Genomic DNA, 16,728 nt, shown 5'->3' with positions numbered 1-16,728 from the left:
TCGTCGCCTGGAGCCTTTCCAGTTTTCCGTTCGCTCGGCACAGGGAATGAGGGCCGCGCAGAGCGAGCGGGGAGCGCCGCCGCGTTCGGTGTCAGTGCGGCGTAAGCAACTAGGAAGGTTGCGGAGAGCGCCGTTCTTTATTCTGGAAATCCGCGCCAGAGCATAAAGATACAGAAAGCATTCGACGAGGCACTCTGGCGAGCGGTGGAGCTAATCCCGCCAAAATGCAGGGGGTGTACGTACACGTGAGCAGGCGCAGCCTGTCGCCGGCATCAGAACCGATGCCAGCTCCCGTTTCTTCTTCGTCCAATTTCTCTTTCCCCCTAGTTCCTACCCCACTTTGTTTCCACCAGTGTTCTCGGCGGAAAATGGAGAATCTTTTCCAGCATCTGTTTCTACAATTGGTCCTGCCGTGTCACGGCCGCCCACCGGAAGTCCCGTTCTGGGTGTCTCCTCTAGTTTGTCTCCTCTTCTTCCTCTGTTTCCTGGCTGTTTCTCTCTGCCGTGCTTCTGCCATCATGTGCCTCCATTTATCAGCGGGTCTTCTTCGCGCCATCTCTGCAGTCGCCGGCAGGTGTCGCCGTCCTCTTCCTCGTCCACCCTGTAACGCATTTCCGTCGTCACGTGTCTGTGGCGTCCGCGATCGCTTTCGTTTCCTTTCCTCTGTGCTGGGTTTCTCTATTCTGATTTCTTTCAGCACAGCAGAAGGAAGAAACGCTGGCCTCTTTTCTGCCTCGCATCCTTGTCACCCACCGCCCTCTCCGACGATTCCTGCTCCAGTCTCTTCCCTGTCGCTTGACGCACTGTCGCTACAGCAGAGTGGGGCCACATCGCTGTCTCGTACCTCTTCTCGCCTTCCCACTTTTTATCCTTCCCTTCCTCCCTCTTTGGCTTCGCAGGGTTCGCAGGCGTTCCCCCCGTGCCGGTCTGGAGTCTGTGCCAAAGAGAGGAAACCCGGCAGCGCGCTCTTCGTTCCAAAAAAGGCTGCCTCGTGGATCTTTCTCGGTGTCTTGAGAAACGATAAAAAGTATGTTACACGCAAGGATCACTCCGTGCTGGCCCAGGTACACCCGCGCTGTGGTCAGCTGTCGACATGTGCCACGGACGCACGGGACTCCGCAAACGCGCAGAGCCGCAGAGAAGGGCGTACACGCCTGGAGTGCGCAGAGACTACAAAGCGCATACAGCCTTCCAGACTTGCCAGCAGATGGTGTGGACGTACAGGGGAACTGCGAAAGCTCCAGGTCGTGGGACCACGCCAAATCCCCTTTTGTTTCCTCTTCTCTGGAGACTCCAAGTCTCGCTTTGAAGCCTTCATGACGAGGGGAGGAGGCGCTCCTGAGGGGCGTATCTGCGGCGGAACGCCTTCCACTTTGGTCGCAAATACGGCCGTCTCTCTCTCTCTTTCTCCGTCGGCTTCGGCTTCCAGGTCTCTGCCTCTTTCGTTTCCGTCTGTCCATCGTCTGTTCGCTTCTTCTCGATCCCCTGCCAGCCCTCTGGGTTTCTTTCACTGCCTGGACTCCACCGCGGTTCAGCGCGACGTGTTCCCCGAGTTGTCTTCCCTATCAGATTCCTCGGGGCCAGCGCGCGCGTCTGAGTTGCTGTCTCCTTTGTCTTTCTCTCCCAGAACGGGCGGCTCCGCATCGCCCTATCTGTCCCCTTTCCTGTCCCCGTTGCGGTCGAGCTCTCCGCCTTTTCTCCACTCGCATGCAGGGCGCCGCAGCCGTGGCCTTCCTGCTTCGTCTTCCACGTCTGGGTTGTCTCCTTTTTCAGTCTCTCTGCCGTTGGCGAATCCTGTTCACCCGCCAGCGGTCGCGTCCCGGGCATTGCTCGTTTCTCTTCTGTCGCAGCTGGAGACTGCAGCAGCGAGCGCAGCGACTGCTGCGACAACTGCAATGCCTGTGTTTTCGAAACGAGAAACCGCGATCAATAAGTCTGCGCCTCCAAGTGGAGCGTCCAAAAGTGACGAGGCCGACAGCAGGCCGCCCTCACCGCAAGAACTGCTCATGGCGCTCGCCGCACTCGCCTGGTTGACTCTTCAGCAAGGCGAGGCTGCCTTTCTGGGGGACGAAGCGACGGCGGGGGCAGAGAGCCTCGAGTCTTTCCAGAGACGCCTCGACCAGCTGCTCAAACGTCTCCTTGCCCTTGAGCGCTACACGGCGAGTGCAGCTGCTGCGGCTCCACGACCGCGATCGGAGGGCCTGGCGCCGCGCCCCAAAGAGGCGACAGGCACTCGTGGGGTGGAGCCCCCGGAGACGGAGCGAGGAGAGAGAGATGGCGTGGACGGCGAGGCTGAGAAGCTGGGGGCCGCAAATATCAAGGGAGCCCAGAAGGAGACAGGAAAGGCGGTGAGACGTCCTAGCGATGCGAAGGAAAAAAATGTGGCTTTGATTGGGGGACCTGTCAGCGTGTATGTTGAGTACGTTCTCTTCCTCTTGCCTTTGTGGGAGCGACGGAAGCAGCTGGTCGAGCGATTGAAATCCTTTAGAGTCCAAGGCGGAAAGGGAGGAGAAACGGGCGCCGTCGCGGTTCTCTGCGACCTCCGTGCGCTGCTGCGCATGCTCCAAGACCTCCAAGAAGCCGACAGACTCAGGCGTCTTTTCGTGACGTATCTGGGGATGGTTAGTCACGCCACCGCGGGGCTGTCGGGCGACCTAGAGGCCCCAGAAGCTGCGGAGACACCTGCGAGCGACAACACACAACAGCGGGGAGTCACGAAGACCCGCCGAAACCTCGAGGAAATCAGGGGCGGCGGCGACAACCGAGGCGACGAAGGGGGCAAAGACGCAGAGGACTTCAACAGCGACATTCTTGGAGAGATCCGCAGGATCGTGGGGGGGGGAAGGCACCTGTTGCGTCAATGGGAAGAAGAGGCGACGAAGGTCGCGAAGCGCGTTCCTGAGCTCGGACAGAAAGGGGAGGAAGCGAAATCGCGAGGAAGGCGAGGGAGATCATCTGGACAGAGTGGCGAGGAGAACACGCAGTGTGTGCCTCTGTCGTTCCACGCCCTTCTTCAGCCATCGCCGCCTCTCAGCCCTTACCAGCTGCGTCACATCGCCCAAGACCTCCTTGCTTTAGGTGTAAGTACACCGCAAGTCGAACGAGAAATCGAATCTCTTCGGCCGTTCACACATCCCAGCTCCGGCTTCGCCTCTGCGTTCGAGGGGAAAGAAAGCCAGAAACTCGCAGGCCCCCACTCCGAGTGCCCCGCAGATATGCCGTCTTGGCGGGTGATGGGAGAAAAAGCCCAAACTCCCGTTTCAGAAGACAGTGGAGCTGTCCACTCATCGAGCGCCTCTTTCTCGGTCTTGCCATCCCTTGATGGCGAAGCCGATGATATCGACGACGCTCTCCGGGTCTCGCCTGCTTCGTTGTGGCGTTCGACCGCCGTGAATCTCGCGCCTCCGTCTGTAAGGGCGGAAGAACGCGAACTTCAGTTCACGCTCCTGCGCAGCTACGCCAGGGAGGGCCGCTGGCGCGAAGCGTTGAAGAAACTCTCGCTTCTGCTTCGTCTGTTTGTTTTGGAGAACCAGCAAAGGGACACAAGAGAAAACCCGCACTCTGCTCAAGAACTACCGCAGAGGAAACCGGAGAGAGCCCCCCGAGAGCCGACAGCGAACCAGAAGAGCTGGGAGAGAACTGTGTATGGCGCTGCAGCGATCGTCGCAGAGTCATGTGCTGAAAAGGAACAGGTAAATCGGGGAACGCAACGGCCATAAACGGAATATTTTTAAACGCTTCCTCTATGTTACCCTCCTGGTTTTGCGGTCGGAGTCGTTCGGTTCGCGCGTCGTTGAGGCTCCTGCGGTTGAGCAACGCTCGTCGGAGTCCCTCTTCTCCTGTGAAGCGTCCCGTGACCTGTCTGTCTCTCCACCGCTACATCGGCGTCCCGACATAGAAACGCGAACGCATTCAAATCGGCGCGTGGACAAATACAAACGGATGTGCAGGTGTGGTGGGCTGTTCGGTGGCGTGCCTAAATGAGGCGATCGACCAAGTTGATTCAGGTTCTTGCCGACCCGCCGACGTGTCGTCGCTGGCCGTGCGTTTGTTTTGAGTGTGTGTCTTTTCTCGGTTCTCTTTGTTGCTGTCCGACGCTTGCTCCATATGGCTACTCCCTTTTTGCCGGCTTCCCACCTGCTCGAGCATTCGTCTCTCTCTTCCTGTCTCCCTGCAGTATGTCGCCGCTGCGCAATCCCTAGCTGTTCTTCCTGTCTCCCTCGATCCGCCGCCCCCCGATCTCCTTCTTCCTTCCTCGTCGTCTCTCTCTCCGTTCACCTCGTCTCTTTTGCCTCTCTCCCCGACTCCGCTCTTGCCCCTGTCTCTCTCGCTCGCTCACGCCCTCCGCCAAAGGCTCCGAGATCTGCGCCTCTGCACCACCTCGTCGCGCGCGTCTCCCTCTTCGTCGCCTTCTGCCCAGGTTTCGCGGTCTTCGCCTCTCTCTGGCTCGTCGGGTACTCCGGACGGCGGCGCCGAGGAGACACCGGGCTCTGTCCCTGCAGAGGGTGAAGCGCGGCAGGGAGACAGCGGAAGCGAGATGGAAGTTCTCGGTCCGCCGACGGCGTGCTCGCCTCAGCACGCTCGCCAGGCCAAGACGCTTCTGGACGCACTCAGCTTTCTCCTTCTGCGTCTCAGATGGTGGATTGCATGCGCGAAGAAACGGGGCCCGCCAGCCGATGGAGCCGGGAGTCGGAGGCCGGTTCCAGAAGACGCAGATGCCGACGGGGGAGCAGAGAGACGGGATGACGCGGAAGACGCAGACGCAAGCGCAAGAGAGAGCGCGGCAAAGGCGAGGCGCGCCGTAGACAAACAGAGCGCGGGGAGCGACGGCGGATCAAGCACGGGCACAGAAGACCCGAACAGGTCAGGAAGTTCCAGCGGGGCTGTGGAAGCTTTTCTGCGAGACGGCGAGAAGGCCTTGGCCTCGCTCGAAGGATTTCTTTCCACGGCACAGGCGCAGCTCGCCCGACTGCCGCAGGCGCCGCCTGGGCTCCAAAGTGAAGGCACAGCAGGGCACGGACCTGCGGGGCACCTTGTCTCTGGCGAGGCCGAAAAACAGGAAGGCCTGTCGGAGGCGACGGATCTCGACGCCGCGGTGGCCCGTCTTGGGCGATTCCTGGAGAAGGCTGGAGAGCAAGAGACGGAGACCTCTTTCGGAACCTCCAGCTCAGGACAGAGTTGCAGATCTCTGCTGCGAACCCTCCGACAGACGCAAGACACCGACCAGCTGCCTGGCCTTGTCCACGCTCTTCTTCAAAAGAACGAAGGCACAGACGAGGCCCGCTCGACCGGGAAGGTGAACGGCCGACTCACCCCTCTCCAAGCGCAGTTCGCGATTCTGGAGGCTCTTCGCCTGCTGTACGAGGGAGACGACGACGCAGACGGAGAAGGGGACGCGCGAGGCGACGGCGATGAGAGGCACGAGATGGCCGGACATGCGACGAGACGACGGAAAGCTGCTGTCGAGGCCCTCGACGACCTCCTGCTCGTCCTGCTCCCGAACTACGTGATTTCTGCGTCGCCTTCGCTGGCGACGAAGACGTCACCGCTGCATGTCGGGCGTTTGAGGCCGGATGTTCAGACCACGCTCGGCTTCGCCAGCGTCGCGATGTCTCTCGCGTCCCTTGGCGACTTTCCTCGCCTTCGCCGCTTCCTCGCTTCGCTGCCCCGCCTCCCCTTCGACCTCTCCCACTTGCTGGCGCCGCCGGCACACCCGGTGCCTCCCGCGGGCCCCGCTGCGCCTGGGCTGTCTCTGCATCTCTTCCCTGCACTGACGGCTCTTTTGACGCTGCTGCTTCGTGTCGCGGAGGCCGCCAAAACGCGCGAAGGCCTCGAGAGCAGGCCTTGCGAGACCTGCCTCGCGTTTGCATGCAGTCTCGTTCGCGACACTCCAGAGCTTCTGAATCTGCCCACGCACTTGCGAGCCTATTTGCCTTCGTCTCTCGCCTTCTTCCTGGCGCACGCCCGGCACCTCAAAGCAGGATCCTCTCAGATGTCTGAGGGGAGCTCGCCGGCGCTGGCCGCAACGCTGAGCGCGGTCGCCGAGCTGGTGAGGAAGGAACCTGAGCGTTTGAAGGACGAAATCGAAGAAGCGATGGAGAAGGGAAGGCGCGAGGCCGTCTTCGCCAAAACACTCGAGCTCGTCGCCGCAGTGCGGTGGCAGACGCGGAATCTGCTCGAACAACTCGCGAACGCAAAACGGACAGAGAGAGAGCGCGACCAAAGACCAGACGAACGCTACGTCGGGCGTGTCCTCGCGCGAGAACGCAGACGAATCGTCACAGTGTACGGTCAGGTAAGCAGTCGAAAAGACAGAGAGGGAGAGACCGAGACAGAGGAAGACAGAGGGAGACAGAGACTGGAGCCTGGCAAAAGGCCACGCTAGCTCATTTCTGTGGATCGCCCGCAGATGCAGGCGGATGTGTTTCCAGAGTGGCGGGGCTTTCAAAGCCGTCGATGAGGCGGTACACGCGTCCGTGCATGCAGTCGGGTAAAAACACGTTTTTTAGGGGGACCGGGGACTTTCTCCAGGTGTGCGCGTACACACGTGCTGCACACTGGCGGACAACATCCTCAGGGACGAACCTCTCTTCTTTGTATGCGCCTGTCCAATTTTTCGTGGCACAAGGCGCGTTCGTACAGGCGGCAAACATGGCTGCGTGCATGCACATTTTACGGATGCATGCAAGCGCGCCCATGAGTGTGCATCAGACCGCGCCTGACTCTCAAGGCCGTAGACTGGGAGATCTGCTCAAGTGTCTCTCCACACATGCAGCAGGCTACCCAGGATTTCTTTTTTACGCATCCATGTGTTTCCTTACGCGACCTTATATATAGTTGCGTCGTTTCTTGTCTTGGAAGGATAGAAAACCTGCATCCGCACTCTTGTCTCTGGAGGCTCGCGTGTGCGGTGGCGACCTTTCAGTGTCGGCTTCCCGAGGCACCAAAAGGCCCGCGTTTTCCTCGTTCCGTTTCCATCAGTGGCCCCCTCTTGTTTCAATGTTTTGTGGGGGACGCGCCTTCTTCACCTGGTTTTGCCGCGTGTGTGTTTGCATGCAGCTTTTGAGGGCTTTCCAGAACGACGGCTCGTACCCTCTTTTTCTCTCGGAACTTTTGCTGTCGGAGCTTCGCATCTGCGACCTGAAAGGACAGCGCAGGCATCTGCAGTCTCCTTCCCCCGCAGCGTCTTCTCCCTCTCCAGGCTTGTCTCCTCTCTCTCCAGGCTCGTCTTCTCTGTCTCCAGGCTCTTCTTCTCCCTCCTTTCTCTCACGAGCCTACGTCGCGGCCTTGCGAAGCTTCTCGGCCTTTACCTCGGCAGCTGACAACTTCGCAACTCTCGCCCAAGGCAGTCGCAAAGGGACACTCGCTGCAGAAGGGAGCGCCCAAGCCGCAATGGAGATTCTCGATCTCATGGAAGACACCGGCGTCGATCTGCATGCAACTGCGTTCTCCGCGGCATTGAAGGTAGGTGCCGATCAAAACCTCAAAGAGCGAAGGAGGCCCCGGGGAGACTCAGCGAAACCCAAAGAAGGCAGAGACGGGAGAGGAGAAAGAAAGGACGCAACGTGATGGGGTGACGTGATGATGCGTGAGCATTGTGTCTGCTGGAAACGACGGCGGAAGAGGAGAAGTTGCTGTTTTTTGCCGCGGGAAGCGCTTTCCAGAGGGAGGATCGAAACCGGTGTGAAGACGGAATGGAGATTCAGGAGCGAGCCTGGCGCGCGGTCGAACGTTCGTAGTCGGCGGCAGATTCGCGGGGGCTGTGTGTGTGTGTTCTTTTGAACCGTCGATTCGCGTCTCACATCTGCATCCCTCGTTTGCTTTCGGTTCTGCTCCAAACGTATAGAGTTCACGATCTTTTTGCGTTCTAGGTGTTTTTTCTGCTCTCTGCTGTTTGCTTTCCGCGTCTCTTCTTCAGGCCAACAGCAAGCGCGCCTCGCCGTCCTTCTTTCCGCCGTTTTTCTTCCAGCGTGCGTCTTCGCCGCTCCTCGACGCTCTTCGCCTGATTCGACGCATGACGGCGGCGCGCGCGTGCCTTCCAGACACCCGCTGCTTCAACTACGCGCTGGCCGCAGCCGCTCGGCAGACTTACCTGCCTGCGTCTCTGCAACCGGGCGCCGCCCGAGCTCCCGGCGCATGTGCGGAGAACGGAGACAGCGAGGAGACCGCAGAGGACGCAGGAGGAGGGACGGCAGTCGGCCGCGGCGACGCGGGCGCTGCCGCAGCAGAGTGGCTGCTGAGAGAAATGGGGAGAGCCGGCGCCCAAGTCAAACCAAATGCCGTGACGCTGACAACCGCCTTAGAGGCCTTCAAGAAGGTACGACACACAACGCAGGCAGCGACAGAGAAAGAGAGGCAGAGAAAGCGAGAAGAGGGAGAGAGAAAGCGAGAAGAGGGGGAGAAGGCGAGAAGAGGGGGAGAAAGAGGGAGGCAAACGGCAGGAAAGCGGCGAAATGGAAACGAGGAAGTGGAACACTGGACCGGGCGAAGAGAGGTGGAAGGGGAGGGAGACGGCGAGACAGGCGATAGCCCACCGCAGTGGAATCCTTTCAGTGAACACGGTCCAGGAGTCTTTGTTTTACCTCTCATCTGAGAGCGGCAAAAGAGCTGCCACCTTAGGCATCTGGTGTTGTCCACCTTAAAATAAGGCATAAACTCCACATCGCACGTATGGAGAGATACCTGTAGATACACGTGGGAAAAACATCGGTAGGCAACTTGTTCTATTTACATGTAAGGTCATAGAGGTTGGCCAGTAGCTGCCGAAATGTGCGTGTTGGCGGTGTGTGTGTCCAAATATATATATATATATATATATATATTATAGGATATGCATGTATATTTCGATATACATTTGTAGGTTGGACGGCGAGTTCATTTTGAGGCTTTGTTCCTGTTTTCCGGTTTTCTTCTCGTAGGCTGGCGTCCCGCCCTCGCCCCTGCTTCAGTCGCTCCTGCCGGACGACCCGGCTCTCGCAGTGGCGGCTTTGAGGCTTCTGTCTGGCGAGTCGTCTTCGCTTTCGTCCTCTTCCCGTTGTGATTCAAAGCCCAACAAGAATGCGACGGGCCAAGAGAAAGGCGACGCTCAACTTTCTTCTCTCGCGCGAAACTCTACGAAGGTGCGCGTCGTGGACACGCCTCTGCTGAACGCGCTACTGCACTGCCAGGCTGTGCATGGAGATGTGGAGACAGCTGAGAAACTCTTCTTCTCGCATTTGAAAAGTTTGCAGATGTTTCACTTGGGCCAAAACGCATTCGACGCGCACGCAGCGGCCGTGGGGCGACCAGACGAGGCATCCTTCCAGGCTCTACTCTTTGCGGCCAACAAAGCCGCGAATCCGGAGAAGGCGGAACAGTAAGTTTCTCGTCGACTTGACACCCGCGACAGTCAGGGGCTCCTGATGCGTGTCGGGGCAGCTGTTCGTGTCCACATGTCGACCGCCTCCTCCTTCCCGAGAACTACGTTTTCTTCTTTTTTCGCACGCCAACCACTCCTCATCTCGTCCCCTACCCAGAGGGAAAGATGCATGCAACTGTGCTGCGAGGTCGCCTTCGCTGTCTGAAGTGTCGGCTGCGACAGCCGTAAACATAGCGCATGCAGGGGTCTGCATGTGAGGCATATTACACCATCGCCGACACTCACTATCTTCCCACGGCACATGCACACACCATAGACGGATATATATATATATATATATTTATATATGTTTGCATTCGTCTGGAGAGTTGTCAAGAAGCACCGGTTGATGAAGGGGTGGTAGACGCGGCCGGTCGCAAGTGTGTCGCGTATGAGGACCAGAAGGTGGCGGGCGTCTCGCATCGCTTGAGGAAGAAGACCACTGCGGCTGCGTGTGAGACGGTGTCTTTGCGTAGTCCTCGCGTTTGTTTGCATTTGGTAACCTCCCGCGCACAGAAGGCGAAACACCCACCCTTCTCCCTCTGAGGTGGTTCCCCTGGAATCGCTCCAAGAAACGAATCCGTGTTTTCTCGGCAGCTCAGGCATGCAAACCCAACCCCCAAGGCTACCCTGCAGCTCTCTGCGTCTTTCAGTCTTTGTTCCGGGGGTCCATGTTTCCTTTTTTGTCTAGGTTTCTTCGCCTGCAAATCTTGTATCGTCTCGCGCCTCGCATCCAGCAGTGGAACGAGGTCTTGAAGGCGTACACAGCTCGGCTGCGGGCTCTGGCTGAGCGTCGCGCTTTCCCGTGCCAGCCTCATCGGAAAAACCGGGATCTTTTTGACCTCGTTCGAATCCACGCACCCGGCGGCGAGCGTCCGAAGGCGGACGAAGAGGAAATTGACACGGCGGGGAGGAACGGCGCGCGCAGTGCAGCCGAGGAACTCTGCGAGTCGATCGACCGTCTCCGAGAGATTCGCGCGACACTCAAGACAGATGGCCCCTCTCCAGATGTGCGGACTTTCTTGCTGTTGAATCGGGCCCTCTCGGCCGCAGCGGCTGCCGTGGAAGTCGCCTTGGGAGACCGATCGGCGAAGGAATGTGGAGACCAAACGCGCGGAGACGAATGCCGAAGCGGAGGAGGACAGGGCCTTGGCTGTCGCGAGCCGAACGCTTCACAGTCGCCGAGTTCGTCGGTGTCGCCTTCTGTTCTCTTGGCGAAAATTGCCGACACTGCTCACAGCGTTGCTCAGGACTACAGCCGGTTCTTGTCTTTGGGTTCTGAGCCATCTGCCGCTCCAGTGGCAGACTCCCCGTCTCCGTTGTCGCCGGCAGCGCCTCCCGAGCTCGCACGCTTCAAACCCTGGGTTTTCGGAGAGGCCATGAGATGCGCGGCTCTGGCCGGCAGACCCGCAGACGCCGTTCTCCTGTTTCTCGACGAGCTCCTCCCGCAGAGAGAGAAGGTCGTGGAGCAGAGGGAAAGAGAAAACACAGACGCTGCGTGCGCCAGGGCAGAGCGCGCAGCAGACCCAGGCGTGAAGGCGGCGAACGCAGGGACTGGAAAAGCGGTAGGTGCGTCACCAGAGCCGACGGGAAAAGACTTCGCGTCGGAAGCGGAAGAGACAGGACAGGGCGGGTTCGCGGGCGACGAGAACGGAGGGGCGCTTCGGTCGAGGGAGAACGCGAGCGAGGACCGGTGTTTGCGGCTTCTTCCTCTTCCCGTCTCCATCGGGCAACTTTTGATTGAGGGCCTCGAAGGCGTCGCAAAGGAGCGGCTGGGTCTGGTGCAGGTCAACGCAAAGAAGAATCGCGAGAAGGAGCAAGTGCTGAAGGAGCTGGGAGTCCCCGCGTGGGAAAAGACCAGGAAGGAAATCGATCGCGAGGAGACCATCCAACGGCTGACGGCCCTCATGCAGCGCGGCCTCACCGCGTTACGGCGCGAGTGGCCACGACTCGCGCCCAACCTCGAGGAGACACTGTGGGGTTTCGAAGAGACACTGGAGGCCGACGGGCCACAGATGGTGGGCCAGGCCGAAGAAATCGGCGGAAAACCGAACGGAAGCGAGAGGGAAGCGACGGGGATGGGACAGGTGCTGACTCTTCTCGGGGCGAAGGGAGAGAGCGGAATCCGACGAAAACGCGCCGAGACAGGGGAGAAAGCACGCAGCGACCGCATCCTTCTCTCGCGGCTGCCAAAGGGGCTCTTCAGTGAGGCCGCGGAATGCCAGAGACGCGACACGAAAAGCGACACATGGGAAAGGAATGCCCTCGTGTCGACGGCAAAGCCGACCGTAAGAGGGACAGTGCGAGGGGAGCTGGGAACCACCGCTCGCGAAAACGCCTGAACGGGAACCCTAAAGTTGTTACAGGACTCGCCAAAGTTGATCGAACATGAACAATTACATACACAGGCAGAGAGTTTTATATGTAAATATATATATATATATATGAATATATATCTATATTCGTATATGTAGATAGATTTACCTGAGTACATCATCGGAGAGAGTTATATATGCATAGACATAGACAGATAGACCTAGGTAGATGGATATGGATAGACATAGATGGAGCGAGACAAAGATCGAAGAGAACGGTACATATCTAGGCAGGTATCGGCCTTGGCAGCGCTACCAGGTCATGTGTCTGGGTATATTCTCTATTTTCGTCGTCTACTCCATACGTTGCTCTGTATATACAAACTCTGAACGCAACAAAGTGCACTTGGAAGTTGTGTAGATTTTTCCGGTGCTCTTGCCGCGTTTAGTAGTCGTGTACGGTCAACACCGCCAGAGCTTCACTCGCGTGCACGCGTTCATGTGTGGCGCTCTTGCGAGGATCCTCATTCCCGAAAAAGAATCGTCGGTGTCTCCGTGTCTCTCTTTGCTCCTCAAGCCTACATCTTTCTTCACCTGCCTCTTCACCTTGCATGCGTGCGGGTCTGACGGCACTTCTAACCTTTCAGCTTCTACCTCGCGATACTTCAGACAGATGCGTTGTCATGTCAGCAGATGCATGCAGCACGCATGCGTTTTTGTCAGCATGATCGTCTGCGTGATTGCTGTATTTCCCTTCTTCCTTCGCATGCCTTTTGTGCCGGGCACTCAGAGAGAGGATCTTGGTTGTCCCGGGGCGTCACGTGATGTTGATGGAGGCATTCCAGTCGAGACGGCGAGACTGTGGAAAGAAAAGAATGTCTGCCTCTCTCCTGGTCTCGCCATGAAGCGAGAATTGCTTCATCAGCTTGTAAGCGCCTTGTCACCTACATAGGTATACATATACACATAGGTACATGTTTGTACATGTCCACACGAAGATCTGGGTGTATGGCTCTGTCAGGTCGTTTTCAAAATATGGGAACCGTTGTAGATTGTCCCGTGATCCGGTTCCTTGATGTGGGCAAACAACAGAGTCTTATATACGTGTACGCATCTGTAACTGTATATGGGTGTATAAGTCTGCACGCATGTGTGTATAAATACACGTGTCGATACACATGTATAACCTCACTACACATATATACAAATATATATATATATATATATATATATATATACATACATATCTATATATATATATATATGCATAGATATATATACTGACCTGTATATCAATGTGTGTTGAAAAGGAGTGAGTCCGTTTCAGATCGGTCGAGAAGAGCTGTCGGGTACGATGTGTCCGTTTTCCTTTTTTCGTGCTTTTTTTCGTTTTTCCGATCTCTCAGCGGAAGGCCACGACGTTCGAGGAGGCCTGCTCGGCCGTGAGCCGGCTGTATCGCCTGCGCATTCACCAGCCTGGCCTGGCATTCGGAGTGAGACTGTCGCCGCCTTTGTCTTGCCTCTTTTCTGGCATTCCTCACCGCACGGAACTCTAATTCGGGTTATGTTCTTGGCTAGTGCAGACGGTCCAGCTGCCTGTCCGGTTTTCTCTCTTGCGTGTCTCGCTCCGTTTTCGCGCTGTCTTCTGCGCCTTCTCTGACGACGGCTGATCTGGAGAGGTGCACGACGCCGGACTGCTCTTTCTCTTTTGCGTCTGTCTCGCCTTTCGCCCGTTCTTATCGCTGCAGCTCGTCAGGACCGTCTGCTTCGTTTGCGTGTCTTGATGTTTTACATGTTTTTTCATGTGTGGAATTGCAACGAAGTTAGCCGGCGGACTGGGGGCATGTGGCGCACCAAGCGTTTGCTTTCTCACGTGCACTGCGGTGTTGTTTTCATCGTTCGAATCGTCTGCGCGTCTTCTTGACTTCACTTCCATTCTTCGTTTCCTCTGCTTGTCCGTGTCCCTTCTTTCTTTCAGCCCGGAGACGAGGCTGTAGTCTTCAAGTGTCTCGTTCGGCAGGCGCCCCGCCCTGTGGAGGCTCTGCGCGTTTTTGGAGACCTCCAGGAACCTCTCGACTCTGCAGATCCTAGCCAGTCTCCAGAATGTCTCCTTCACTCTTGTCCCTCGTCTTCGGCACCTGACGTGTCTCCTTCTTCCTCTTCCTCTTCTTACTCTTCTTCATCTGACTCTTCTGCATCTTCGTCCTCTGCCTCTTCTTCTGCTGGTTCGCCGAAATCGACGCCTGCGTTGCTCCCTCTCGGACTCCTTCAGGAGGCCTTCCTCTCGGCTCTTCGGCAGTCTAGGGCGGGCGAGGGTGACCGTCTTGTCGAAGTTATCCCTTTCTTTGTTGAGGTGAGACGAGAGCGTGTTTGGGTACAAACTGCCAACAAAGAGGCCTCAGCTGTCACACTAGGCAAACCAGGGGTTTTGCGTGAGATCGGGGAAGCAGACGAAACGCAAGGACGAAAGAGCGAGAAGTTCCAGCTCTTCGTCAGCGTCACAGTTTCCTCTGTGAGAGGCATCTCTGGTGGCGTCGATGTCTCTGTTCTCCCCGCATTCCTCTTCTTCCTTTTGCGCGCGGTTCTCTGCCTCTTCTGTCTCCGGATTCGTCGGGCTTCCTCTGCCCCCTTTCTTGCTAGATTTCTGTATGTTTCGTAAATCTTTCGCTCTCTGTCAGATCCGCCCTGACCGATTCTCTCGTCTTCCTTTCCCCCCCGGTTTCCCGTCCCGTATCTCCTTTTCCCCTGCTCTCAGCTCCTGTCCAAAACCTGTCCTCGCTCCTTCCGTTCCTCGCTTTCTCGCGCTTCCTGGGTTTTGCCCTTGTTCGCCTTTTTTCTCTCCTCCATGGGCATTTCCTTTCGCTGCGTGGCTTCGTTCTTCGCCTTTGCGAACGCAGGCGCCTTATCCGCCGCAGGCTCTGCTGTCTCCCTCGCTGACCCTCGAAGCGCTGAACATCGTGGGCGGTCCTCGAAGCGGAGGCACTGGAGGCGTCAATCCTGCGAGAGAAGCGGCGAGGAAGCGCGAGATTCAAGCGATCTTTGCGTTCCTGCAAAAGTGCAAACAGGCGGTCCACTCCACGGGCGACGACCTCGGCGCACCAGGGGGAAGGCGTGTGCGCCGGGAAGAGCTCGAAGACGCTGGAATCAAGGCTCTCGGCGAGCGAGGTGAGACGCGTACGAGGCGAAAAACCAGAAACGACTGAGCAATTCACAAACGACCGAAGCTGCAGAAAACGCAACGGATACGTATTCTCTAGAAAACACGAGAAAGATGTGGCGAAAGTGCCGAGCACCACGCGAAGGCGCCTTTGCTAGACTCCCCTAACTCTCCTCCACCGTTCGCGTGGACGGGCAACAAGACAAAAAACGAAGAACTTAAGAAACCGGAAAACGACCTGCGAAACACGGGATACGCGAGCTCCTCAAAATGGACACGTAACCCCGCGAATAACATTCGGGTGTGTGTCTCCTCTTCTCGTTCTTCAACCTGTTGGCCTCGGCCCATGCTTCGTCATTCTGTTCGTGGCGATGTCGCCTCTGTTTCTTGTTTCTGTCTCTGTTCGGCGCCTACCCGAGAGTCCTTTTTCACGCATGTCGCTTGTTTCTGAAGCGCTGTAACACAGTTTTTCGCATCGTTTTTCTCGATGTCCTCCGGCGTAGAGAACCTACGGCGCCCTGTCTCCTCCCCAAGAGTCTCATTTCCTTTCGCCGTTCCTTTTTTCTCCCTCTTCCCTCCACTTCTCTCAGGGGGTTGGCGTGAAGCCGTCGCGCTGCTCCACGAACGCCTAACGTCCTCGCCCGCCTCGCCGCCGCCTCGCGCCTGGTGGGCGGCTGCGCAACTCGCGGCAGAGCGCGCCAAGCAGCCGGAAGTTTCTCGAATTTTGAAGCGGCTGACGCGATTCAAATTCGCCGTGGCTGATGCCACACAGCCTCCCACGCTCCTCGCGAAGGTTCAGCAAGTCCTCGCCGAGGATCTGGAAGACGAGGAGGCGCGTCGCCGCGAGAAGCAGCTGCTGGAAACGGCGAGACGAAGAGAAGCGGGCGATGAGATCGCCTACGCGGTAGAAGGGAAAGAAACGCAAACGCATGCGGCGACAGGGAATCGACTTCGGAGACGCGGAAAGGTGACTGAGAGAGTCGAAGAGAAGGACGAGGAGACGGACGAGGAGGACGCCCTGATAGAGGGAGGCGTGAAAAGTCCGTTCGGAGAGGAAGTTGCGAGATACTCAGTCATTTACAAGTTGGAGAACCTCTTGAACATGCCGGAGGAAGAACCTGACACTGACCTGTATTATGGAAAGAAGAAAGCTGTGAAGCGGGCAAAACCTCGCAAGGGCGACGCGCGGAGAAGCTGAAAAAAACTGCGGCGGAAGCCACTGCGTGCGACGTCTCCACAAAGGCAGGCCGATGCGGAAGACCACCTGTGTGTGTGGAACTGCGTCTGGGTGTATCCCCCCCTTGGGCTTTCTTCGCCGCTTTCTCCCTCCGTTTCCTCTCCATTTGATATGTCTTGTTCTGCGGTCGTGGCCGCTTGGACGCTTCGCGGGGCTCCAGTCGTGCGCGGGAAAACCTAGACCTTTTTCCCTTGCTTCGCCAGGCGGCACTTTTCCAGCGTCTTCACTCTCCCGTTCCGCTTCTTTTGCGCTTCGTTTGCTTCCTTTTTGCCTTCCTCCCCTCTCCTCGTCAACATTCTCGCCTCGCTTCTTCAGCATTCTCGCCTCTCTTCGTCAACATTCTCGCCCTTCTTTCTCCACGAGGGGACGCGCCTGGTCGGCTCTGCTGTCTCCTTACCATGTGAGGTGGCCGCTACTCCTCGGCCCCTCGCTGTCCTCGCCGATTCGTGGCGCCAGAATTCCTCTTTTACTCCTTCGTTTTTGCGTCAGTTTCTTTCGCTGGTCTGTTGCTATAGTTTCCAAAAGCTTCAGTTAGGAGGCGATTCGAAGCGAAGCGTGCGAGAAAGACCCGAGCAGTGAAAACATTTCCGTCTCTTTTGACTATGGTTAGAAATGCAGAGTC

At 57.5% G+C, this 16,728-nt stretch overlaps 1 protein-coding gene across 1 annotated transcript; it reads left to right on the top strand.

The window, feature by feature from the left end:
• Window positions 1–1,895: 1,895 nt before the first annotated feature.
• On the top strand, window positions 1,896–16,067 carry NCLIV_014560 (conserved hypothetical protein; the record flags this gene model as incomplete). Its single annotated transcript, XM_003881646.1, has 11 exons — window positions 1,896–3,692; window positions 4,178–6,295; window positions 7,060–7,464; window positions 7,919–8,317; window positions 8,919–9,355; window positions 10,089–11,685; window positions 12,503–12,640; window positions 13,119–13,205; window positions 13,691–14,065; window positions 14,610–14,877; window positions 15,460–16,067. The coding sequence occupies 11 exons, from the start codon at window positions 1,896–1,898 to the stop codon at window positions 16,065–16,067; spliced, it is 8,229 nt and encodes a 2,742-aa protein (XP_003881695.1).
• Between the last annotated feature and the right edge of the window lie 661 nt (window positions 16,068–16,728).

This window comes from Neospora caninum, chromosome V (assembly GCF_000208865.1).
Source record: "Neospora caninum Liverpool complete genome, chromosome V".
Classification (NCBI taxonomy): Eukaryota; Apicomplexa; class Conoidasida; order Eucoccidiorida; family Sarcocystidae; genus Neospora; species Neospora caninum.
This window is presented reverse-complemented; position numbering and strand designations above follow the sequence as displayed.